At 34.0% G+C, this 26837-nt stretch overlaps 1 protein-coding gene across 3 annotated transcripts in view; it reads left to right on the top strand.

The window, feature by feature from the left end:
• Positions 1-26837, top strand: part of Ubr1 (ubiquitin protein ligase E3 component n-recognin 1) — a 157887-nt gene that overhangs the window by 68658 nt on the left and 62392 nt on the right. For all 3 annotated transcript variants that reach the window (XM_046460970.2, XM_058584728.1, XM_046460969.2), the window contains exons 8-20: positions 1882-1944; positions 2247-2370; positions 2698-2805; positions 3677-3765; positions 6009-6107; positions 7252-7409; positions 12508-12607; positions 13234-13362; positions 17487-17667; positions 22175-22236; positions 22519-22629; positions 23740-23805; positions 24040-24141. In XM_046460970.2, coding sequence (XP_046316926.1) covers positions 1882-1944; positions 2247-2370; positions 2698-2805; positions 3677-3765; positions 6009-6107; positions 7252-7409; positions 12508-12607; positions 13234-13362; positions 17487-17667; positions 22175-22236; positions 22519-22629; positions 23740-23805; positions 24040-24141 — 1392 coding nt within the window. The remainder of the gene's footprint in view (positions 1-1881; positions 1945-2246; positions 2371-2697; positions 2806-3676; positions 3766-6008; positions 6108-7251; positions 7410-12507; positions 12608-13233; positions 13363-17486; positions 17668-22174; positions 22237-22518; positions 22630-23739; positions 23806-24039; positions 24142-26837) is intronic.

The raw sequence follows: 26837 nt of genomic DNA, 5'->3' as shown, positions 1-26837 counted from the left end.
GATATACTTCCATCTTCACCTCCCCCCATTATTTTGTCATTTAAAAAAATGTAATGATGACAAAATCCACATAACATAAAATTTACTGTTTAACCTTTTTTATGTATACAATACTGTGGTGTTAATTGTGTGCACATTATTGTGCAACACATCTCTTAAGAACATTTTTATCTTATAACGGTAAAACTCTGTATCCACTGAACAACGCTCCTACAAGTCCCTGGCAGACACCATTCTACTCTAAGAATTTGACAGTTTTAGATTTATAATTGGGATCATGCAGTGTTTGTGTTTTCGTGTTTTGGTTTATTTCACTTAGCATAATGCCCTCAAAGCTCATTCATATTGTAGCATACGACAATATTTCTTTCCTTTTTTAGGCTGATTAATATTCCATTGTATACATGTACCCCATTTTGCTCATACATTGATGGACACAGATTATTTCCACTTTTTGGCTTTTGCAATAATGCTTTTATGAACATGATCATACAAATATTGGTTTGAGCCTTTACTTCCAGTTCTTTGGGTTATATATCCAGAAATGGAATTACTAGATCAAATGGGAATTTTATGTTTAAGTGTTTGAGGAACTGCCATACTTTTTTCCACAGCAACTGTACAGTTTTATATTTCTTCTAGCAGTGTACATGTATGCTTTAGTTTATCTACATCCTTGCCAACATCTGTTATTTTTTATTTTGTTGATAAGGAGCCATGTCAACCTGTTGCATGTGAAATATTCCCAGTGTCCCTGTTTATTTTGAGATCCACTGCTTTAGGTTATTTTGTTTATTCTTTTTAAAATAAATTTCATACAACTTTGTTTTTTGTGCATTTTTTTTCATTGTCATGGCAGCCTTAACTGGTGTAATTGACACTTTAATATATTTGGGTAGGTTTTTTTTGTTGTTGTTTTTTGTTTGTTTGTTTGGTGTGTTGTTTTTTGTACCCAGTATTGAACCCAGGGGCACTTAACCACTGAGCCATGTCCCCAGCCCTTTTTATATTTATTTTGAGACATGGTCTCACGAAGTTGCTTAGAGCCTCACTAAATTGCTGAGGTTGGCTTTGAACTTGTGATCCTCCTGCCTTAGCCTCCGGAGCCATTGGGATTACAGGCGTGCATCACCATGCCTAGCGTCTGTTCTTACCATATATACTAAGGAGCTGAAGAACGAATATTGTAAGATGGTTAGAAGTATGTACTGTGGAAATGGACTGCCTGTAATTGATATCTGGATCTACCATTTATTAACTTTTGGATTTGAAGAGAAAGTACTTAATCTTTCTGTGTCTTGGTGTTCTCTCTAAAATAGGGATACCTTCCTTATAAGATGATTATAAAGGTTAAATGAGGAAGATAGTGCTTTCTGATCCTTTTCACATGGCACATATAGAAAATGGTAAAATTTTATAGGTAAATAAAAGATTGAGTTACCAGGAACTCCTATATTGACCTTATTTAGCTCACTCCAGGGGTGGAGGAATCATTAGCCCATTCACACCATTAATGGATGACAAGTATATTAATAGAATGTATGTTGAAAAGCTCTAAATTCATTCATGAAAATATGAATTTATTTCTTTACAACTTATAGTAGGAGTTTAGTAAACCTAAGTTATTATTACCTGATAAAAATAGGAAATACACTATAATAAGTAAAGAACTAGCCAGCACCCTAAATTATAGAATTCTCTTTTGGAGGTTCAGATGCTTCAAAAAGGTATTAAGCATGTATTATGTATTATCCTAGAATCTTGAACTTTTAGTCAGCCAATTACTTAGAATTGACAGCTCATTAGATCTGTGGGCAATATATTACATATGGATTGTGGTTATCATTCCACTACCTAATTCTCATTTTTGTCTATAATTAGGGTCGTCGGGCTGTTAAAGCAGGTGCTTATGCCACTTGCCAGGAAGCAAAAGAAGATATAAAGGTAACTTTCTGAATGAGAAACCGAGACTGATAATCAAGACTTTTAAGAGGACTATACACATTTATAAGAGCCCAAGTAGGACAAATAGAATGACTATATTGTTGAAGTGGTTTGATATTGTTGAAGTGGTTTGACACCTAAGTAAAGATAGGATCAGGATGCTTAGACTCAGAAATTTGGTAATGGCATGGGTATATGGTGATGATGATGATTATTATTTTAAAGAATAGATTGTTAGGTGAAAGCAAAATTTACATACTAGCTTTTTTTTTTTTTTTTTTCAATGTACCTTTTATTTGTAGAGCCATTCAGAAAATGTCTCTCAACATCCACTTCATGTAGAAGTACTGCACTCTGAGGTTATGGCTCATCAGAAATTTGCTTTGCGTCTTGGTTCCTGGATGAACAAAATTATGAGCTATTCAAGTAAGCATGCAGACTGTTTTTTCTTCTAATAAACTGTTGAGTTTTTATAACCATAAATTTTTAAATGTCATTAGGTTTAAAATAATTTTTTTTTGTCAAGTATCTATTTTTATTGTCAGGATTACACTTCAAATGCATAAATAATATATTTTAAATGCATAATATAAAATAATATTGTTTATTGGCTTTCAAGTTTTTGATGATGGCAGAATTATTTTTGACATCAAGCATAGGAGGATTAATGTTATTCTTTCATATATTATTATAGGAAATGTACTTTAACGGAGAAATCAAAAATAAAAATTATCTGTCTTCTTTTATTTACAGGTGACTTTAGGCAAATCTTTTGCCAAGCATGCCTTAAAGAAGAACCTGGCTCTGAGAATCCATGTCTCATTAGCAGGTTGATGCTTTGGGATGCAAAGCTTTACAAAGGTAAATAGACCTTTGCTTTTGCTACTTATATGAAGGTATATTTATCCAATTTGTATGTGTGTTGAAACTAAGGATGTTGCCTTTTAATTACAGTACCTTTTCATTTAATCAGGGCCAGTTTTTAAAAAGTGGGTATATATTTTCATGTAATAATGTGTTTATTACAGCTATGTGCTGCAGTCTGGCCGGGCACAATTCAGGAGCCACTTGTCAAAAGAAACGAACTTTATTTTTAGAACCACACAGGCCAAACAAAACAGCTCCTCAGGAAAAACCTTCAGAGCCCAACTGCCACCACCGGCTTCCCACAAGCCTCTCAACCTCCCCCACTCCTCCTGCTCTTGAGGCTGATTGGCTGGGTTGCGTGGGCGGAGCCAAAAAAGTCCCCCAATGAGCAGCTCCGTAGTCTGAAAGGGCGGGGAAACAGCCCAATGAGCATCACAGCAGAGGAGCCAATCAGCTAGAAGTTGCTGGGGCCGCTGTGGGCCCCTTCGGCTGTGGCTCTCAACAGCTATGTTTTCATTTCAAAAATCTCAATTAACAAAAAGTAAAGGATGAGAGAAAGGGTAAAGTGAAGGAAAAGTACAAAGTAAGGGTAGTTCTGAGTGAAACAGTGAAAATGAATGAAAAAATTGAAAGGATAAAGTAAGATGAGGTGGTGGAAGAAGTGCAGAAAAAGAAAATGCAGTATATGGTTGTATTTTAAATTTTACTATATTAGTACCACTTCAATAAATGCTATTTATAATTGTCCTTGAAGGCTATTAACATGTGAAATATTTTTGTAATATTTTCTCACTTCTAATGGCTGGAATAATTTGCTTTCATTTTGCTGATATCCTCTTATCTCCTGACTCCAAATGATCTATAGGTGCCCGTAAGATCCTTCATGAATTGATCTTCAGCAGTTTTTTTATGGAGATGGACTACAAAAAACTCTTTGCCATGGAATTTGTGAAGGTAATTGCTTTTTATATATAGAAATCAATAAACAGAAGTAGAAGTTTTATAAATGACTAAGAGAAGCAGAGGAATAATTATGTTTCAAAAGAATTGAATTTTTTGATTAATTTCTTTGTCAAAAGTTTAATATTTTATGTTAAATAAATATTTTTACAGATGGCACTTGGTAGTATAGAAACAGCAGAACAGGAGATAGGTTTGGAAAATGACGAAAGAGCCAAGCAAAGGGCAGTTATCACATTCACACATTTGTTTTTTTTTTTTTTTTAGTTGTAGTTGGACACAATACCTCTATTTTATTTATTTATTTTTATATGGTGCTGAAGATCGAATCAAGGACCTTGCACATGCTAGGCGAGTGCTCTACCACTGAACCACAACCCCAGTCCCACACATTTGTTCTTTTTGGTCATTTATTTGCTATTAGTAAAATTTGTAACAAGAGTAGCAGTAATTAATTGAAGGAAATGGCAGGAAAGATATGCATACTAAAGGCAGCAGAAATTAAATGGCAAAAGTTATCCTTACCTGAGGCTAAAACAAACTTAAAACTTAGAGCTTTTTAAGTTGCTTGATATATATCCTTTTTGGGGGGGGGGGGTTGGTGGTGCCCGGAATTGAACTCAGGGGAACTCAACCACTGAACCACATCCCCAGACCTTTGTTGTATTTTATTTAGAGACAAGGTTTTACTGAGTTACTTATTGGCTGTTGCTAGGCTAGCTTTGAACACGTGATCCTCCTGCCTCAGCCTCCAGATCTGCTGGGATTACAGGTGTACACTACTACACCCGGCATGTTATATATATCCCTTATATTGTTATATATTTTTGTCTATCTTGCAAGTTAGATTGTAGGGTTACACAGAGCAGGGACTTTGAATTTTCTACTTTGCCTTATACAAAAATATACAATAAATATTTGTTGGTGTCTTCTGATTTTAAGTTGCAGACAGTTCTGTAAAGCTTAGGATATGGCAGAGATAGGACCCAGAATGGAATTGGAAGCAGAGAGGAAAATAATTGTTATTAGGCAAATAATAATGAGATGAGATACCTGTGTTATATGGATTTTATAAGCATATTGTAACATTTGATGCATGTGTTAATCTTGGGAAGCAATGGTAACTGAAGATGGAAAAACTGTACTTATAAAACTCTTTAGAGATAGAATGTTGGACTGTATGTGTGCTCTGGAATGAAATTTATTTTCTTTCTTTTTTTCATTCTTTCTTTCCTGGGGATTGAACCCAAGGCCTCATGCATGCTAGACAAGGACTGTACTACTGAGCTACATCCCTAGCTGAAATTATATTTTCTTATATAAAAGATAATCTGTCAATTTATTTATTTATTATTTATTTTTAAATTTTATTTAAATTTTTTTTTAATTTGTCAATTTAGATTATATATTGTTGGTACAGCATTTAATCTCTTAAATTCTGTGGGAATTCTGGGAGGTAAAATTAAATATCTTAAGTTTGGTAACCAATTCTGTGCTTAAACATACTAGATGCTCAATATACAGCTATGTCTGTTATTTGTTCTAATATGTCAGGGTTGATTTCCAGTTCATTTGCATAAGGATAAAAAGTTTAAAAGTTGGCATGCATTCCATTTAAGGCTAGGATGAATCTAATTTGTCGGTTTTCTGGATCATATCAGTTGTTAAATACTTTGAATGTATCCCCTGTCCTATACCATTGGAGTGAAAAGTATTCAAGATTGCTCCATCCGGACATGGTGGCACACGCCTGTAATCCCAGCTGCTTTGGAGGCAGAGGCAGGCAGGAGGAACGCAAGTTCAAAGCTAACCATAGCAACTTAGAGAAGCCCTAAGCAACTTAAGCAAGACCCTGTCCCAAAATAAAATATATATTTAAAAAAATAAAGATTGCCCCAGATTCTGCTTGGAGAAAGGATAAACTGCACAATTTATTGCTCTCCTCCATCATTTTTACCTGTGCTTTTTGTTTTGTTTTTATTTTAGCAGATCTTCTAACTCTACTAGTAGTTTGGGTAACTGAATTCATATTTAGTCTTTTGTTATTTTCTAGTATATTTTTGTTGACCATGCCATATCTTGCCTCAATAAGTAGGAAGTATATTTGTCGTATTCTGGATAGAGACATTCTTGCAGCACTTATTAATTTGAGATTTAAATTTTAAAACCTTTTTTAAATTGAGATTTTTAAAGTTTTTTGTTAGTAACTTTGAATTGACTCCATTTATATTTTTCAGTATTATAAACAACTGCAGAAAGAATATATCAGTGATGATCATGACAGGAGTATCTCTGTAACTGCACTCTCAGTTCAGATGTTTACTGTTCCTACTCTGGTATGTATCAGTTATTTGTGTGTGTGTCTGTGTGTACATACTTTTTTGCAGGATTTCTGATAAAGCTTGTTTTGTTTTAAGAATTTCACTTAATATCGAACTAAATATCATAATGACTAAGGTGGGCTAATTCCATTTGGAAAATTGACTACTATTTCAGTGTTATTCATTTGTATATTTAGTGGTACCCAAGGACCAAGTAACTGGGCATTACTCTCGTCCAAATGTTCTGATCTCTGCGGATAACATCCACAACTTATTTCTCACTTTCTCACTTTCTAGAGCAACTTAGGAGACTGCCATTTCAATACCAAAACTTTCCTTTTCTTTTTTAAGATTTTTTTATATTTTACTCTGTTTTTATTCTTCATTTATTCTTTAGTTTACCTTATGGAATAAGGTAAAACTAAAAAGGGAGAGAGTGTGCCTGTCACACATATGTGTAAGATAATGCTACATAGTTCTGGAGGACAATGGATGATTCTGCTTCCTTTTTGTGCTACTACTTTTCCTGTTTCTTCTGGGTAGTTTGATTAATTCTTGCTTCTTTCCCTTTTCAAAGAGCCAGAGAAAAGTATAGGAAAAAGAAATTAAACTGGGAATGAGGAGAGGCTATTCTAGAGTAGATATTCTAGAGTAGAAGTCATGAAAGATTTTTGTTATGGTTTTCCCGTTATGTGATTACTGAAGATGAATTATTAGATAACTTGTTTAAAGGCTGGGAGTGTGCAACCAAGTGTTTTCTAGTTACTGAGGAGTAGGAGATTAGGGGATTTTTACTTTTTTTTCTTCCTAGTACTGGTGATTGACTACAGGGACACTCTACCACTGAGCTGCATCCCCAGCCCCTTTTATTTTATTTGGAGAAAGTTTTGCTAAGTTGTAAAGACTGACCTTGAACTTGCAGTCCTCCGGTCTCAAATCTCCCAAATTGCTGGGATTACAGCAGTGCACCACCATTCCTAGCAAGGATTCTTAAGTTTAACTAACTTTTCATTAGTTGCTATTCTGTAAAACTAAGGACTGTGGTTAATGCTTAGTAAACATTTTTTTTAAATTACTGACCAAACCAAGTTAATGAATAAATTAAGTCCATGCTACTATGACTTCATTCTAAAGATAATATTCTTGAAATATTCTGCAGGCTCGACATCTTATTGAAGAACAGAATGTTATCTCTGTCATTACTGAAACTCTGCTAGAAGTTTTACCTGAGTACTTGGACAGGAACAATAAATTCAACTTCCAGGGTTATAGCCAGGACAAATTGGGAAGAGTATATGCAGTAATATGTGACCTAAAGTAAGTTGTGAGTCAAAAGGTGAGGGCACCTGTTAAACACAGTGTGCTTATTTACTCTGTCTTATAAGTAAATCTTTGATCCTTCTGATTATCCAGGATTGTCTTTATAATGATGGCAAGTTCAAAGGACTCTTACTGCTTCATGTTAATACAGTTGGCCCACCTTATCCATGGGTTCCACATCTGTTTATTCAACTACTCTCAAATAGAAAATACTCAAAACATAAGAGTCTGTACTAAATATGTACACTTTTTTTCTTGTTCTTATTCTTTAAACAGTACAGTATAACAAGTATTTGCAACACATTTACATTGTATTAGATATTAGATAATCTAGAGATGATTTAAAGTATATGGGAGAATGTAGATATGTATAGATAAGTTCTGTGCAAATACTGTGCCATTTTATATATACTGTGTTGGGGACTGGAACCAATCCCCCACTAATATCAAGGGATATCTGTAAATGTCTTCAGTGCAGGCTCCCCCCACCCCCTTAGTGCTAGGGATTAAACTCAGGACCTCATGTTTGTTAGTCAAGAGCTCTACCCTAGCTCTAGTAAACCAGTAAAGCCTATATATATATATATATTAGTTGTAGATGGACACAATACCTTTATTTAGTATTTTTTATGTGGTGCTGGGCATCAAACCCAGTGCCTCACATGTGCTAGGCAAGCACTCTACCACTGGGCACAACCCCAGCCCAAAGCCTTCTTTTTGAGTTTAAAATCAGGTAAATAAGGTATTGAAAATCTCCTGCCACAGGTACTTGGCGTCTCCTGAGGTCACCAAATGAATCTCCATTGAAATTACCACATCTTTTACTTACTTCCATTCACATATTTTGTGGTTCTGTCCCACTTGTATAGACTCTTTGTACAGCCTCATATTGCTAAGGATCTGTTGACTTTTTAACTCCCCTTTTCATACACACACACACACACACACACACATTAGAAAGCTAGGCATAGTGGCACTTGCCTATAATCCCAGTGACTTGGGAGCCTGAAGCAATAGGATCACAAATTCTAGGCTAGCCTGGGCAACTTAGTGAGACCTTCTCTCAATATGAAAAGACTGGGGATATAGCCCTGTTGTAAAGCTCCCCTAGGTTTCATCTCCAGTACTGCCAAAAAGAAAAGAAGACTAGATTAGAACAAAATATATTTTATTTAATTTGCCATTAAAAAAAAAAAAAAAAACTCCATGTTGGGGTTATAGCTCAGTGGTAAAGTGGTTCCTCATATGAGGCCCTGGGTTCAATCTCCAGAACTACAGAAAATAATAATAAAATAAAATTGGCAAATTAAAAAAAAAAGAGCTCCAAGGCATATATGATTATTTATTTCTAGTCCCAAAGAGGGAAGAATTCCAATTTTATCTACCTCTAGTGACCATTCAGGGTATAGAGGGATAGGAAAAAAGGCCTTCTAATTCAACTTCAAAATAATTTAGTCTGTTTTAAGAATAAGCCTTGGGAGTTTACCTCTGTGTAGAGCACTTGCCTAGCATGCACAAGGCCCTAGTTTCCATCCCCAGCACTGCAAAACAAAAATATAAAACAAAGAACAAAGTACAGATTTCTGTAACTTTGAAGTATATCCTTGATATTACTGAAGGAAATTCTTCAAAACCTTTTAACATTCCTCAATTTCAAAACACAATTATGGCATATAAACTTTTCTTTAAAATTGTTAAGTTTGCACACATTGGTAGATGAATTTAGTAGTGAATCAGCATATGAACGTTGTGATTCAAATTTGTTTCATAGCCAAATTATGCAAAGCATATAAACTAAAACTGATGGCTGAACTTAAAAGTTATCTTCATGAAGTCAGTGAATAACCGTGGTCTGCTTTACTGGGGAGGCGGGAGTGGGCCTTGGTCCTGTGACTCTGACTACCATGAAAAAGTCTCATAACTGTGTTTAGAGAGAACAAACATATTTTGAGTACCTAGTCAACAGATAACTGTGTAATTCATTCTTATAAGGATCCTGTAAAATTTATTTGAAACTCCTGTGTGCTAAAGAGCTTTGCTTATTTTACCTTATTTTAATGTAACATTTTTTATAAAGCAGGTAAGGTAATCTTGATTTGAAGATCATATTTATTTTCCTAATTCATGAAACTAGTAAGTGGCAGAACTGGAATTTGGGCTTAACCACTATTTATCTGTAAAACTCCTATTCATTTCACTATAGTATGTAGCCTCAGAGGATACATAAAAAATCCCCAACCATACCTATTCTGAAACCTGGCTTAAAACACCAGTGAGTAATATCCTTTGTTTAGCAAATGATTATTAAAGCCCATTTTGTAGAAATTTTGCAGCCATGTCTTATTCTATGTATGTTTTTATTTTCTACTTCTTTCCGAAATCTTTTAAACCACTTTAATTTACAAACACTTAATTTAGTTTTCAGAATAAAGTCTAAATTTTTCCAGAATTTATAGTTTTCCATAGTCTAGCCATATACTCTACTTATCTGATTATGCCTTACCATGATATACATTTGTTGGTACTAATAGATATTCTGTTTATTCTGCCTCAGGAAATTTTCATTCTCTCAAAATAGTGCATTCCAATTTTGGATAGCACCTTTCACCTGTTAGACAGCTTATTGTACATTGAATTCTGTCTTTTTGTAGCTTTCATTGTCTGGTTCTAGTTTTCCCTTAATCCATTTACTTGTTTTTCCAGAATTTCTTCTTTTATTACAATAGTACATATTAATTATACAAAATAATGAATTTCTTTGTCACATATTCATACACACATATAGCATACTTTGATCCTTTTTCCACTTAGAACAAAATCATCTCTTGTTTAACTTAAATATTTAAAGACAGCATTCATGTCTGCCAAATTTTTTCTAGGTTAACTTGTAAATGTTTTTTTAATTGTTCCTATTTCATGTTATTTAAATTTTCTTCTAAATTGTTTGTCCATCTCTTCTAAACCTGTTCCAGTTGAATATATACCATTTATATGCCAAAAAAAAAAAAAAAAGAACATAGTACTCCAACTGAGGTCTGTCTAGAAAAGCATAAAAGGGAGGGATTACTACTTCTCTCATTTTAGTTAATATGCCTCTGTTAATTTAGTCACTTTATGGACAGTATCTAATGGGTTATTTGGTTTCTCAGTTGCTAATGCACTATGGAAATGAAACTTAGAAAAGAGAAGTCATTGAACCTTGGTTTTACTAGGGAATCCTTACACTTTTATTACTGTAACCTATTCCTTTGTTCCATTTCTCAAAAATGTAACAAGCTCTCAAACCAGATCATTCCATTATTCTCCCAATCTTTTACCCTCTTTCCCATTGCTTTTGCCACCTATTTTTATATACTGGCTTGGCTTGGCTTGGCTTTCTTCCCCTTCCCCTTCCCCTTCTTCCTGCCTTTGGCATCTTTACTTGGTAGGTAAACTACAGAGGTCAGGTATGAATTATGTGAGAAACTAAAAATGTAAATTCTCCTCTACTCTAGATCAGTGCTTCTTGAATTTTAATGAGCACTGATTATCTTAAGGACCTTGTTAAAATGCAGATCCTTTATTTAGTAGGTCTGATTAGAGCACAAGAGCTTGCATTTCTAAAAAGTACCCCGGTAATGATTGCTGCTGTTTTATGGACTACATATTGAGTTACAATAATATAAAAAACAACAAGACCTTGATGACATTTGTTTATTGTGACAGATTTTAAGCTTTAGTCCTTTTTACCTTTATTTTAAAAGAAAGATTTAGATGGTAATTAGCAAATTTCAGTTATTTCTTTGATAAGGTCCTGATGATTATCTTTAATGCATAGTCATCATATTAATGAATATCCAAAGAATGGGAAAAATTAAACCACAATCCTGGTTTTATAGTTTCTACATCTGTTGTCTTATGTTTTATGTTCCTATATTACTTCCTTTGTACCTTTTTTTTTAAGCATTTATGTTTAGATTACAGTGTCCACTATATGTGTTTTCCTCACTACTTTGAACTTTAAGAGCAGGATGTGTCTTGCTCATGTTTATATTTACAGTACTTGGTATATATAACAAAAATGTATTTTGATTGAGTACAAAATAATTTTTAATAATTGTTAATGATTGCTTCCTGAGAAGTCATTTGGTGATAAACATCATTCTTATTTGATATGAAACCAATTTTAACCAAAAGAAATAGTGATCTTGTAAACTGTAGGCTAAAATGTGTCTATTTATTCATTTATTTTTTGGTACTGGGCATTGAACCCAGGGGTGATAAACCACTGAGCTATATCCCCAGCCCATTTTTTGTTTTTTAATTTTGAGACAGGGTCTCGCTAAGTTGCTTAGGGCCTCACTTATTTGCTGAGGCTGACCTTGAACTTGCAGTCCTCCTGCCTCAGCTGCCTTATCCGCTGGGATTATATTTTGTTTTTTATATTATTGTTACTCAACATGCCCTGCTGTTTATTTTTTGAAACTAGTAGATTCTGATGTGCAAACCATGATGACATAGGTGCTTAGATCCTTCTTCCTGGTTCTGAGTTCTCAAAAACTGTAGGTAGGAAATCTTTTCCAAATTTTCTAAGCCTAAAAGTTTTTTGCTGGCCCTTTGGATGATGGGTATGAAGAATCCTAGGAAATCTATACTGTTTGTCATTTGTCCAGAGTTGGCTGTGGTAAGCTAGGTTGGTCTGAGGCCCACTTAATCAGGCTAACCTTGGAGGGCATGATGTATGGAGAAGTCAGGCCTAGCTTTAATATCTGCCTCTTGTAGGGCATTCCCACATTTCACTGACTATATATAAAATAAACAGATTATTCTAGCTCTGCTTAGAGCTTCTAATCATTGTAAGAAATTAGAATGCATAATTTTTTTATATTCATTTTTTAGGTGTAGATGGACACAACACAATGCCTTTATTTTTATGTGGTGCTGTGGATTGAACTCGGGTCCCGCCCGAGATACGCGAGCGCTCTACCACTGAGCCGCAATCCCAGCCCTAGAATGCATAATTTTGAGAAGCCAACATTATCTGTAATCCTGAAAACCTTAAAATTACTTCAAAATAGAGAAGTGAAATATTTCTTTCTCTTTTGAAATGATATAGATATATCCTGATCAGCAAGCCTACGATATGGACGGAAAGATTAAGAATGCAGTTCCTTGAAGGTTTTCGATCTTTTTTGAAAATTCTTACCTGTATGCAGGTATGATACTTATTCTGTACACCATAAGAGAATTTTATTTTAAAAAATATAATCTCAATTGTCTTCTTCTTTTTCATCTTCTCATTCTCCTTTAGTAAACTGTTGTCTTTTTATATGAGAGAAAAATTTTATAGCAAACTAGTATAAAATTTAAACACTGATTCACTTTAACACATCTTTCTATATATCTTAGTAACTTAGTTATTATACACCTTAATAATAAGTTTTGTTTACTACTGCTACTATTATTAATGTTTATTGAATGTTTACCATATGATAAATGTATAATAAGCACTTTACATGCATTATCTCTTTTGAGCCTTATAGCAATCTTATGAAGTAGTTGCTATTATTATTCTCAATTTGTATATAAGGAATTAAGGGGTTAATAATAATTTGCTTAGGGATCCCAAAAAGAAATCCCAGACAGAGCTGGTATTTGCATTCAAATGTTATACTTCTGAGCTGTACCTCTGAGAGCTGGGATTTGATCTGATGTATTCTGACCTAGTATAACAACCATGTGAAAATACTTCAGCATATATGTACACGAATCCCAACAATTTTATATTTTGCCAGTATAAAAGCAAAGAAAAAGGGTTATATGTTGACTAACCTTCTTACAGGGAATGGAAGAAATCAGAAGACAGGTTGGGCAACATATTGAAGTAGATCCTGATTGGGAGGCTGCCATTGCTATACAGATGCAATTGAAGAATATTTTACTCATGTTCCAAGAGTGGTGTGCTTGTGATGTAAGTAAGATTTGTTAGTAAGATTGGTGTCTTTTAAGTACTCTAATAATTCTTTTTTTTAAAAAAATTTATTTATTTATTCTATTTCTTATACATGACAGCAGAATGCATGTCAATTCATAGTACACATATAGAGCACAGTTTTTCGTGTCTCTGGCTGTACACACAGTAGAGTCTCACCATTTCTGTCTTCGTACATGTACTTAGGGTAATGATGACCATCTCATAACACTATCTTTCCTACCCTGTGCCTTCTCCCTTCCCCTCCCTCTCCTTTGCCCTATCTAAAGTTTCTACATTCCTCCCATGCACCCCCATTATGAACCAGCATCCACATATCAGAGAAAACATTTGGCCTTTGGTTTTTTGGGATTAGCTTACTTCACTTAGCATAATATTCTAGTAGTTCTTAATAGTATAGATTTATGTTGTAGCTTCCTTGATGTAAATTTTTGTTATTTAATAAATAATAAATCTCTTAGATATTTAAATTTGTCTTATTAAATTTGGGAGGAAAATTCAGTTTTTTACACTTGATTAGAAAATGTATCCTGGGTGGTTTTGCTTATTTTAGAGAATTGCAGGGTTTAATAATGTATATCTTTATTTCATACATATTTATTTATTTATTTATTATTAGTGATAATGATAATTAGGACCACATAGACTTTTTTAAAATTTTTTTTTGAGAGAGAAAGAGAGAGAGAATTTTTTAATATTTATTTTTTAGTTTTCGGCGGACACAGCATCTTTGTATGTGGTGCCGAGGATCGAACCCGGGCTGCACGCACGCCAGGCGAGCGCGCTACCGCTTGAGCCACATCCCCAGCCCCCACATAGACTTTAAATATTTCAAGAATGGAGAGAGGTGAATATTTTATTCAATTAAGAGCTTTGTTACATGTGTTAAACCATTCATAAAATTAATTTCAAGGGCTGGGGTTGTGGCTCAGTGGTAGAGCTCTTGCCTTGCACACATGAGGCACTGGGTTCGATCCTCAGCACCACATAAAAATGAATGAATAAAATAAAGATACTGTGTCCATCTACAACTAAAAATGTTTTTTAAAAATTAATTTCAAAATATATTAATGTAGTTTCTTAAGCAATAATTTTAGAGCATAACCTTCTTTATTGATTGATTGATTTTTTTGCAATACTAGGGATTGACAGGGCCTCACACATAACTAGGCAAGCACTATCTCACTGATCTACATCCCCACCCCCATAACTCTTTAAACACACAATACTACTTCAGATTCCCTTTGGGGAAGATGACTCATTTTTTTCTTTTCTGAGAAAATTAACATTATTTCAATCAAATTCCATTGTCTCTTCCATTTTCTCTGTTTTGTCATCATCATCTATTTGTTGACTAAATTTATCTGTGTCTTTACTATTGGTCTCTGAGTCTTTTTTTTCTCTCATTTCTAAAACCAATGCATCTACCTAGGCTCTTGGTTCTAGTTTATATTACTTTTTCCTGGAGTTTGCCTCCTCATTTGTCTCCACTTGTATTTTCCTTCTGCTTATTGTCTAGCAACTGTATATATATATATAATTTTATTCTCTCACCATTATGAGATAGTTGCACAATTATTGGGAAATGAGGTCAAGGTGTGTGTTGTTCATATTCATATATCTCAAACCTTCTGAAGTTATCTAATTTACCATTCTTCACTCATTATATCCTAGTATTCATCTGATTCAGGCCTTACAACTGTGTTTAGAAAAAAACTCCTAAAAGATCCATTTAGTAATCCAATTTAGAGATTTTTTTTCTTGGTCCCATCTTCCTTGAATTATCTGTATCATTGTATTCAGTTAAGTACCTTAGTCTTTTTAAATTTTTCTTTCCTTCTGATTTTCACAAGACTGTACTGTCCTAATATTTTATTAACATTTACCGATTTTAGTCAATGACTGCTTTTCTCCAGTTCCTTCTGCCTGCTAAGAATACTGAGGCATTCCCCAGTATTCTCTTATAGATCTTTATTTAAATTCTTATAGGAATGATTTTTCCCAAACTATAGTATCACTTTTATTTGCCATATATTCCTTAGATTGTATATTTGTATTTCTTATATTTTAAACTCTGAATATCTTTTTTTCACATTTTTATTAATGCATTATAGTTGTAAGTAATGATGGGGTTTGTTAAATATTCATACATGCACACAGTATAACAATATAATTTGTCCACTATCACTCCCCAGCACTCCCCCTGCCCAATCCCCACCTCCTACCTCCTGGTCCATTTCCTCTGCTGGACTCCCTTTTATTTTCATGAGATCTCTGACACCCCCTGCCCCCCACTTTCTCTGACACCCCCCTGCCCCCCACTTTCTTTTTCCTCTCTAGCTTCCACATATGAAAGAAAACATACAACCCTTGACCTTCTGATCAAATTCAGAATTTTATCTTAAACTGATTTGTCATCATTTTCTTCCACTTGCAATTTGCATTTTCTCTTTTTGACTTTCCTTATTTTATTAATGATATTACTATTAATATAGTCATCATCCATACAGGAAATTTCAGAGTCATTGTATTCTGTGTGTTTGATGTTATCAGATGTTTTGACAAGAAAAATGTTCTGGGTTCATGCAAGATTGGGGAATTTGGAGTTGAACAGAATGAGAGAATCTTTTAAAGTTACTTTAAACTTCTCAAATAGAATTGAACACTGTGCTAATGTCTGTTTCTCAAATTCATTTGGACATGTAGTTCCTTTCTCAAGGTAAAATCAACAGGAGAAACACTGTGTTAAGAAAGAGACCTAATGACTTGAAAGGCTATGACAAGATGATCACAAGTTTGAGGTCACTCTCAGCAAGTTACTACACAATGACATTAGTCAGGACAGTATGGTATAAAGATAGAAATACAGATCAGTGAGATAGGCATGGTGGCCCACGAATGTAATTCCAGCTACTAGGGAGACTGAGTCAGGAAGATTGCAATCCAAGACCAACTGGGCAATTTAGCAAGAACCTGTCTCAAAATAAAATACAAAAGGGCTAGGCATGGCTCAGTGGAAGATGGTCCCTGGGCTCAATCACCAGTACCACAAAAATAAATAAATAAATTTTGAGTAGGATGCAGTGGTGCACATGTGGAATCCCAGCAACTCAGGAGGCTGAAGCAAGAAAATCACAAGTTTGAGGCCAGCCTCAACAACTTAGTGAGATCCTGTCTCAAAATGAAAAAAAGAACTAGGGGTGTATCTCAGAGGTTCCAATCCCCAGTGGTAAAGGAGAGAGAGAATGTGACCTGAGTGACCTTTGACTTTTCTCTTTTCCTACCACAATTACCTAGAGTTGGTTCTTCCTTATCCCAAATTTATTTTAAAATTTTCTCATTTTATGTGAGTTCATTCTGTTTCTTCTTCACTGCCCCATCCTATCCTAGTCCAGATCCTTAACACCTAAATGCTATAATATTTTTCCTGTTAGTTTCCTTATCTCCTAACTTTACCCTCTCCACTTTGTTACGTTCAACACACTCCTTAATTCTTTTTGCAACAATGTGTTCACTGTCACTGGTCTTATACCACCAATGTATTGTTTTATTTTTACATCTCTTCATAGAATGCTCCTTTCCCCTCATCTTTCCCCATACTTAAATCCTGCATATTCTGTTGTAGTATTTGTTGGTGATAAGGATGTTGGGAATAGAACTTAGAGCCTTGAGTGTGCTAAGCATATGTTCTACCACCTTGTTATATCCCCAACCCTAAATTATGCATATGTTTCAGTTCCCATTCAAAAGCTGCTTTAATTTATAGTGTGTGCATGTATAAGTATGTAATAACAAATCCCACCATTATGTACAACTATAACGTATCTATAAAAAATGTAGGAAAAAAAGGTTGCTTTAATAGGTGTATCTTCCCAATTGTTTATTGTCTTATAAAAGCTGTTTTAGGGCAGTTAATTTATACTGTATTTTACTTTGATTATAAGTGTGTTTATGTTGTATTTCCTACTGATTTGCAGATCTTTGTAAGGGGTCCTAGTAATAAATAGAATAATTTTATAATCATATATAACAAATATTTATTGAATGATGAGTGATAAAGTAGCTAACTTGTGAACATATTTGCATTTTTATTTTCTCTTTAGGAAGAACTCTTACTAGTAGCTTATAAAGAATGTCACAAAGCTGTGATGAGATGCAGTACAAGTTTTATATCTAGTAGCAAGACAATAGTACAATTTTGTGGTCATATTTTGGAAACTAAGTCCTATAGAGTATCTGAGGATCTTGTAAGCATACATCTGCCACTCTCTAGGACTCTTGCTGGTGAGTATTGTTTTGATATATCTTTTTCCCTATGTTTAGTATGTACAAATGTATTCGGACCAGATAATGCAATTAAGAGCTTTCATTATCACTGTCCTTCAAGGAACTATTACCACAGTATTTTTCAAAGCATGCTTATTTACCTAGACTACTTTTTATCTAGGTTAGTTAATGAATCTTGAAGACTAACTTGGTAGCTCATATTCCACTCATTTATTTATTTATTTTTCAAACATAAGTTGAATAATATGAAGTACTGAATCTGTGTAAAGTTTCTGACATATGCTCCTAACATTTTTTTTCTAGCTTATGTATTCATTTTTTGTTGTTGTCGTTCTTTTTAGTTATACATAACAGTAGAATATATTTTAACATATCATACATATATGAAGTATAATTTCCCATTCTTGTGGTTGTACATGATGCAGAGTTACATTGGTCATGTATTCATATATGAACATAGGAAGATTATGTCTGATTCATTCTACTTTCTTTCCCATTCCCATCCCCATACCCTTCCCTCCATTCTCCCCATTCCCTGCTGTCTAACCTAGTGAACCCACACACACACACTCACCTATTGTGAGTCAGCATTTGCATATCAGAGAGAACATTCTGCCTTTGGTTTTTTGGAGCTGGCTTATTTCACTTAGCATGATAATTTCCAATTCCATCCATTTCTTGGCAAATGCCATAATTTCATTCTTCTTTATGGCTAAATAATATTCTATTGTATATAAGCACAACATTTTCTTTATCCATTTATCAATCGAAGGGCACCTTGGTTGGTTCCATAGCTTTGCTATTGTGATTTGAGCTGCTATAAATATTTTTTTTTTAATATTTTATTTTTTAGTTTTAAGTGGACATAGTATCTTTATTTTATATTTATGTTCTGCTGAGGATTGAACTCAGTGCCTCAAGCATGCTAGGCAAGCATTCTACCACTGAGCCACAACCCCAGCCCCCAGCTGCTATAAATATTGATGTGGCGGTGTCACTATAGGATGCTGATTTTAAGTCCTTTGGGTATATGCTGAGGAGAGGGAGAGCTGGGCTAAATTCCATTCCAAGTTTTCTGAGAAATCTCCAAACCGCTTTCCTTATTGGTTGCACCAATTTGCAGTCCCACCAGCAATGTATGAGTGTACCTTTTTCCCCCATATCTTCATCAACATTTATTGTTGCTTGTATTCTTGATAATTGCCATTCTGATTGGAATGAGATGAAATCTTGGTGTACTTTTTTAAAAATTTTTTTTAATATTTATTTTTTAGTCATAGTTGGACACAATATCTTTATTTTTATTTTTATGTGGTGCTGAGGATCGAACCCATATACATATATGAAGTATACCCACCTATTAATTGGTTTACTTTTTTGTTAAGTTCCCTCGCTCGTGCTAGGCAAGCGCTCTACTGCTGAGCCACAATCCCAGGCCCTCTTAGTGTACTTTTAATTTGTATTTCTCTAATTGCTAGAGATGTCGAACATTTTTTCATATGTTTGTATTTCTTCTTCTTTGAAGTGTCTGTTCAGTTCCTTAGCCCATTTATTGATTGGGTTATTCGTTTTTTTGGTGTAAAGTTTTTTTAGTTCTTTATATATCCTGGAGATTAATGCTCTATGTGAGGTGTAGGTAGCAAAGATTTTCTCCCAACCTGTAGACTCTCTTCATGTTCTTGATTGTTTCTTTTGCTGTGAAGAAGCTTTTTAGTTTGAATTCATCCTATTTATTGGTTCTTGGTTTTACTTCTTGCATTTTAGGAGTCTTATTGAGGAATTCTTGCTAACATTTTGGCATATGCTCCTAACTTTTTAAGTAGTTAATATGACTGAATACTTGGAAATATACTAACCTAATTAATCAGCTTTACTTTTACCAATATGCTTTGAATGAATATCCTAGATACACCGTCATACAAGGTGGAATTTTTTTCAAATTTAAAGGTATATATATTCAATTCTCCCTAAAAAGGCATCTTTACATTTTAGACTTTGCAATAAAAAGTTCATTTCCAGCATACTTAATTACAAATATTATCTTTTGATATTAATTGTGCAAATGAATGGATCTCACTGTAGGATTTCTGTACAAGAACATGTCATGCTTTGATCATGTCTACCCTCTTCTTTTCTACTCTCTCTCACTAACATCCCTTCTTCCCAGCCCCAATAATCCCTTTTTCCCCCCCTTAGTTTCAACATGTGAGAAAAAACGTGATACATGTCTCTGTTTGTCTGGCTTAATATAATATCTTTGAGTTCCATCCATCTTCCTGCAAATGACAAGAAAAATCATTGTCAGATCTAATTTCTCCTCATTTTTCTTCTGAATATTTTGTACTTTTCATTCCCATATTTAGGTCTTTGATTCATTTTGAGTTAACTAATAATTAACATCATGTGATTTTATATTGATTTTATTTTGATTTTAACAATACTTAGTTTTTCATCCTTTAAGAACTCCAAGATTCTCAAATCTTTGGTTTGATTTTTTAATGTAAACAGAAAGGGAATCATTGAGTAACAATTTCTTAGGAACCTCAGGTGTTCAGCAAATATTCCTCTCCTATATGTCTTCCTAAGAACAGAGTTACTTTGATTGTCAGTTTGTATTTTGTGTAGTTTTTTTTTGTTGTTGTTGTTGTTGTTGTTTGTTTTGTTTTGTTTTGTTTCCTGCCTGGCACTTTACTCATTGCATTTGAGATTTTTGCCCTATAACTAATAGATCAGGGTGACTCTAGAAAAGAGATCTGAGTTTCTGAGCTTTCCCGTGTTTAAAAAAAAAAAATGTCCAGTGTTCTCATTTTTTACCAAATAGTTCTCTGCATTTATTTATAGCTTTTTCTTTACCTTGCCCAAAATTCTGACCTTAAAGCAATTTCCCTGTGTCTTTACCTTTCTCATTTTCTCAGAGGTTTAGGGTTTTACATAAACCCCGGATAAAAGAACCAAGGAGAAGGAGGGATGGCACTTTTTTTTCATTGGCTTCCCCCACCCCTTCCCATTTATTTTAAGATTAGCTGTTGCTTGTTCCTTGCAAAATACAAGTTTTTTACTGCAATTTTGAGATGATTGAAATGTACTTAAGACTCTTCCCTGCCCCTTAATTTGAAAAGGCTTTGTGAATTTTATTTTAGGATTGGCCTTTCCTAGACTTGCACTAGACATCACATATTTCTTGGGTAATATGAGCAGCAAAGGAGGGAGAATTAGGGTCAAGCCACTTATTCCGCATGAACCAAGTAGCCCTTGGGGATTACAGCATTCTCCAGGAGTGGCTTTAGAACGCTATTATATAGAAGGTCAAGAATGTGCAACTCAAGCCCTACTAGCAAGCAACCTATGAAAATGTCGAGCATCCACATTTTTGTATGGAAGATTAAAGTCAGTTTCAGTCATTTATCTACCAACAGTGACAAAGGAAAAGTTTCATTATGCAACTCATAACAATATTACTCTAAGGAACTGTCTAGCCATTCATCAGTTCCTTAATTGGTTACTCCTGAAATGAGACATGTTCCTGTAGAAAGAATTTTAAGTCATGTTGTCTGCACTTATCAAGAATAAAGAGAACATTGTATCTATCAAACAATGTCAGGGAAATCCTTCAGCAGTTCTAATCCGCTTTGGGTTTTCAGCCATATTTATATCTAAAGCAATAGCAGAGTTAATTGAAATCTCTTCTACTTAGTAAAATCAATTGTGGAATTACAGGAATTCTGGTAATGATATTAAGGTGAAATAGCCCAAAAAAAAAAAAAAAAAAAGCAAACAGAAGGTCCCTTGGTCCCTTTTAAACAATTGACAGTAAATTTTAGTAGGATAGAGAATATTCAATTTCATTTTGGAACTGTTTCCCAACGAATAAGGGCTTTTTCCCCATAACATTTAAAGAGTCAGATAAATTAGAAAATTTAGAAAGTGGCAGCTATAGAACTTGCTCTTCTGAGTATTTCACAAACTTTTATTGAGCCTAATAATAATATTGTCAAATCACCATAATCCCAGTAAAGGGTTTTTATTTGCTGTTAAAAATAAAGCCCGGATACATTTTTATTCTTGTGTGTGTGTGTGTGTGTGTGTGTGTGTGTGTGTGTGTGTGTGTGTGTACACTTTTCAATTATTTTGATATTTGTTTAAGAGTGTATAATAAGCATATCTGAGAGAGGCAGTAAATTAGTTTTATGTAATGAATGCACACACCTTGCATATATGAGATTTTAAATGTTTTGCTTATTTTGTGTTTCAAATTTAGAAGTCAAAAGTTTGCATTTTAGAGCGTCATTTGTAAACTCAGTAAATGTACAATGTGTATGTGTGATTGAGGATTTTGCACATGCTAGGGAAGCACTTTATTACTGAGCTACATCCCCAGCCTTAGTAAATATACATTAAAATCACCCATGTTTTCAAACTTGATGAGTTTAGTAAACAGATTTATTGAGTTTAATCACTTTTTCATTTTCTTATTTCTTTTATTTCACTTTTTAAAAAATTTTAGGTCTTCATGTGCGTTTAAGTAGGCTGGGCGCTGTTTCAAGACTGCACGAATTTGTACCTTTTGTAAGTGACTCTGTTAAGTATTGATTTGCTTATGTCCTATTTTTGAACACCTCTCTGTTGATGAGTGGAAAAGAAAATAACATTTTACAACCCATCTAAGTAGTCCCCATTTAGTAATTTAACAACTATATATGTGTGTATATAGTCACACATATATAAAGTCATCTAGTTCAAGTCCTTCGCATTTTACAGATAAGAAAACTGAGAAATATACAGTGTCATAATTAAGATGTGTCTTGAACTCTGTGAGGAGTAATGAAATTGAGCTTACTCTTGTTTCAGGAGGATTTTCAAGTGGAGGTACTAGTGGAATATCCTTTGCGTTGTTTGGTGTTGGTTGCCCAAGTTGTTGCTGAGATGTGGCGAAGAAATGGTCTCTCTCTCATTAGCCAGGTATGGCAAGATTCATTACTCATATTTATGAATGTGTTCATTTTCTAATTACTCTGACATAGTTTTACCCCATGTCCCTATATTTTTCTGAGCCTTTGCTTTTATTCTCTTATATGATCTCTTAGAAATGAGAATTCTAGGGATAACAAATGTTTCACTTATCCTATTTACTGCTTAATCTTTCTGAATTATAAGCATTAGGGTGCTTGAGTGGCTAGATTAAGTAAATGTCAGTAGTAGCACAGAAGTTTCACTGTTAACATAACTTTTTTCTTAGGATAACTTACTTGCAGACCTGTAGTCTTCCCATCATGTGTGTGTGTGTGTGTGTGGGGGGGGTGTATAGTACTAGGGATTGAATCCAGGAGTATTCTACTTCTGAGCTACATCCCCAACTCTTTTTAAAAATTTTTTTATTTTTGAGATATGGGGCTTGCTATGTTGCCCAGTCTAGGATTCAGAACATGTGCCACTACACCTGGCCTACTGTCTTAATCAAAGGCTACCTTTTAATTTTTCCTTCTGTTTTAGACCAAATAGGGAGAAGCTGGGAAAATAGGACTTGTAAAGTTACTACTTCAAAAAAAGTGGTATTAACTGATTAAGTGTAGAAATTTTTTTTTTTTTTTTTTTGTACCGGGGATTGAATTCAGGGATGCTTAACCATTTAGCCAAATCCCCAGCACTTTTTTATATTTTATTTAGAGACAGGGTCTCACCAAATTGCTCCGTGCCTCACCAATCTGCTAAGGCTGATTTTAACCTCACAATCCTCCTTCCTCAGCCTCCCGAGTAGCTGGGATTACAGGCATGTGCCACCACACCTTGTAAAATTGGGTTTGTTTTTATTGAAATATTTTAAACAGGGAAAATTCATTTTTTGTTACAAATTTTGAGAATAATGATCAATGTAGAGCATCTTTAACTCTGAAGTATTTTCATGTCATATTTCCTCACTTTATCCTCACAAATCACTTAAAATGATTCAGAGATTTACAACTTATTTTTTGCCACTAAGGAGTTCCAGCAATTTCTATCTGAGAGAAAGTTTTAATAATTGTTGAATTTTGCTTGAAAGAATTTTTCTAGCATCTCTCTTTTATTTTGTAGGTGTTTTATTACCAAGATGTTAAGTGCAGAGAAGAAATGTATGATAAAGATATCATCATGCTTCAGGTACCTGTTAAGTTACTTATCATATTATGACTTAACCTTCCCTCTTACATTCCTGGTAAAAGAAAAGATGCAGTTATTTTTAATTTTACTTGAACTTTTCTCATCTTTAAACTGAATATGATATTATAGGAATAGAAGGGGCTCTACTATGTTATTTTTTGCAAACTTTAATTTTCTGACACAGTGTTTCTCTATTTAACATACAAGAGTTGTGATGCTGAATTTCTTTCACAGATTGGTGCATCTTTAATGGATCCAAACAAGTTCTTGTTACTGGTACTTCAGAGATATGAACTTGCTGATGCTTTTAATAAAACCATATCCACAAAAGACCAGGTAAGCAACAGAAACTGACATGTGAATTAATTCCAAAGTAAATATTATTATTACTATTTTATTCATATTTTAAAAGTTTATTTCTTTATGTATCTTGGGGTTCTGTGTCTACAGATTTAACCTATTATAGACTTTTCCCCATTATTCCCAAAATAATATAGTGTAACAAGTATTTATATAGTGTTCACATTGTATTAGGCATTAGTAATCCAGAGATGGTTTAAAGTATATGGATGATGTATATAACTTATGTAAATACTACATTGTTTTATATAAGGGACTTGAGCATCCTTGGATTTTGATATCCTAGGAGGAATGTGTCCTGTGTCCTGGAACCAAGTCCTTCATCCCCTGTACTAAGGGATCTCTCCAAAAATTTCCATATATGTGTATGCTATACATACATACATGCACACTTGCTTACACACACAAACTCTTTTTTACTCAAGAATAGTTAGAATATATAGATTAACAATGAGAAATCATGTGAAACACAAAAGTGTTTTAGAATCTTGTTTTTTTTTATTATAACTTTATTTCGTTTATTTATGTATTTTTATGTGGTGCTGAGGATCGAATCCAGGGCCTTGCACACGCAAAGTGAGCGCTCTTCCACTGAGCCATAACCCAAGTCCCGAGAATATTGTTTTTAAAACAAAAAAAATTTACATCATTCTGTATATGCTGTTTTGTAATTTTCTGCCTTTGCTGAATGAAATATTGTGGTAGTTTTTTTCTTATTAAATGAATATACAACTATATCATCATTTTTTGTATCATTTCTGATGACTATAAAATTTCAGTATGTGAATACATTGTACTTTAGTTTCCTCTTGCTAAAGATGTTTTTCTTGTTTTTTGATCTTATGGACATTAGTACCTCTATGTTTTAAATACTTTTCTAATTTTTTGTTAAGATAAAGTCTTAGAAGTAGATTTGGTATATAAGACAGCATGCTCTTTCTAAAGGCTCTTAATACATATCAACAAGTCAGTCAGAAAAATTATTTCTATTTAGGTTCTCCAAGTATGTTCATCTCTAATGAGAGAATTTTTTTTAGTTCTATTTAGTTATACATGACAGTAGAATGTATTTTAACATAATATACGTGCATGGAGTATAACCTCCCATTCTTGTGGTTGTACACGATGTGAAATTAGACTGGTTGTTTATTCATATATGTGTATTCACAAACATAGGAAAATTATGTCTGATTCATTCTACCTTCTTTCCCATTCCCACCTCCTCTCCCTTCCCTTCACTCCCCTCTGTCCAATCTAGTGCACCTCCACTCCCCCACCATAGTGAGTCAGCATCCAAATATCAGAGAGAACATTCAGCCTTTGGTTTTTGGGGATTGACTTATTTCACTTAGAATGATAGTTTCCATTTCTGTCCATTTACTGGCAATTGAAGTATTTTTAATTCTTGATCTGAGAGGTAAAAGAAGATACTTTAACTTTCAGGGTTTGGGATTTTTTGTTGTTGTTGTTGTTTCCCCTGCTACTTGGGATTGACTTCAGGGATGCTTAGTCACTGAACTATAGCCCCAAGCCTTTTTATTTCTTATTTTGAGACAGTGTCTTCCTGAGTAACTGAGACAGGTCTTGAACTTGTGATTCTTCTGCCTCAGTCTCCTGAGTTGCTGGAATTAACAGGCATGCACCACCATACCTTGCTTAACTCAGTTCTTTATCAATGGAATTGACGATTTTTTTCATTCTTTCTTCTTTCGGGGGAAACGTGGGAACCGTGAATTATCAGTTCCCATTCTTTACCCTTGTCTTATTTTATTTTTTTATACCTTTATTTTATTTGATTTATTTATATGTGATGCTGAGGATCGAACCCAGCACCTTGGACGTGCTAGGCTAGTGCTCTATGCTGAGCCACAACCCCAGTGCCCCCTTGTTTTATTTTTGTAAAAGTTCTTTGTACTTTTTTTTTTTCACTTTGTAGATCATCTCATGGTATTTTCTAACATTTATATTGTTTTAATATTTGCAGTACTGTCTTAAAAAGTAACCCCTGATTGTTTTGAAATCATGAAATCACAGCACTTTGTTATTTCAAATTAGAAGTCACTTGCAAAAGGCCAAAGAATAGGATATAAAACAGAAACTGATTTGTAGTCACGTTTTATACTTAGTAGAAACAAATACCTGATTTGATGCAGCACTTAAAGAAGGGATGTGTTAAGGGAAGGGTAATCTTGCCACAACTATTTTAAAAACAATTTTTCACTAACCCAGTAAGAAGGAAGCCAGTAGTAGTTGGAAAGTTAGAATTAATTTGTTGAGTTAGAATAAATAGTGATCCAAGGATAATGATAATGAAAACAGACAGTATTTAATAATTGGTATTCCGTACTTACTTATTATGTACCAAGTATTGTGAATTTTGTTGAATTTGAAGTTATTAACCTCATAACTTTTTATTGTTGTGCTCTGAAAGAAAATACTTGGGGCTGGGGATGTGGCTCAAGTGGTAGTGCGCTCACCTGGCATGTGTGTGGCCCGGGTTCGATCCTCAGCACCACATACAAACAAAGATGTTGTGTCCCCCGAAAACTAAAAAATAAATATTAAAAAAAATTCTCTTTAAAAAAAAACAAAACAAAGAAAATACTTGACTAGATGGACCATGAGTCTGATCCAGAAATGCATGCTTTATGGAGGGTTCTGGTTCTTATTAA

Source organism: Marmota monax, unplaced genomic scaffold (genome assembly GCF_021218885.2).
Source record: "Marmota monax isolate L192 unplaced genomic scaffold, Marmota_monax_Labrador192_F-V1.1 WCK01_AAM20220418_F8-fsc00001, whole genome shotgun sequence".
Taxonomy (NCBI): domain Eukaryota; kingdom Metazoa; phylum Chordata; class Mammalia; order Rodentia; family Sciuridae; genus Marmota; species Marmota monax.
Note: the sequence above shows the minus strand (reverse complement) of the source record. Positions and strands in the feature narration are given on the sequence as shown.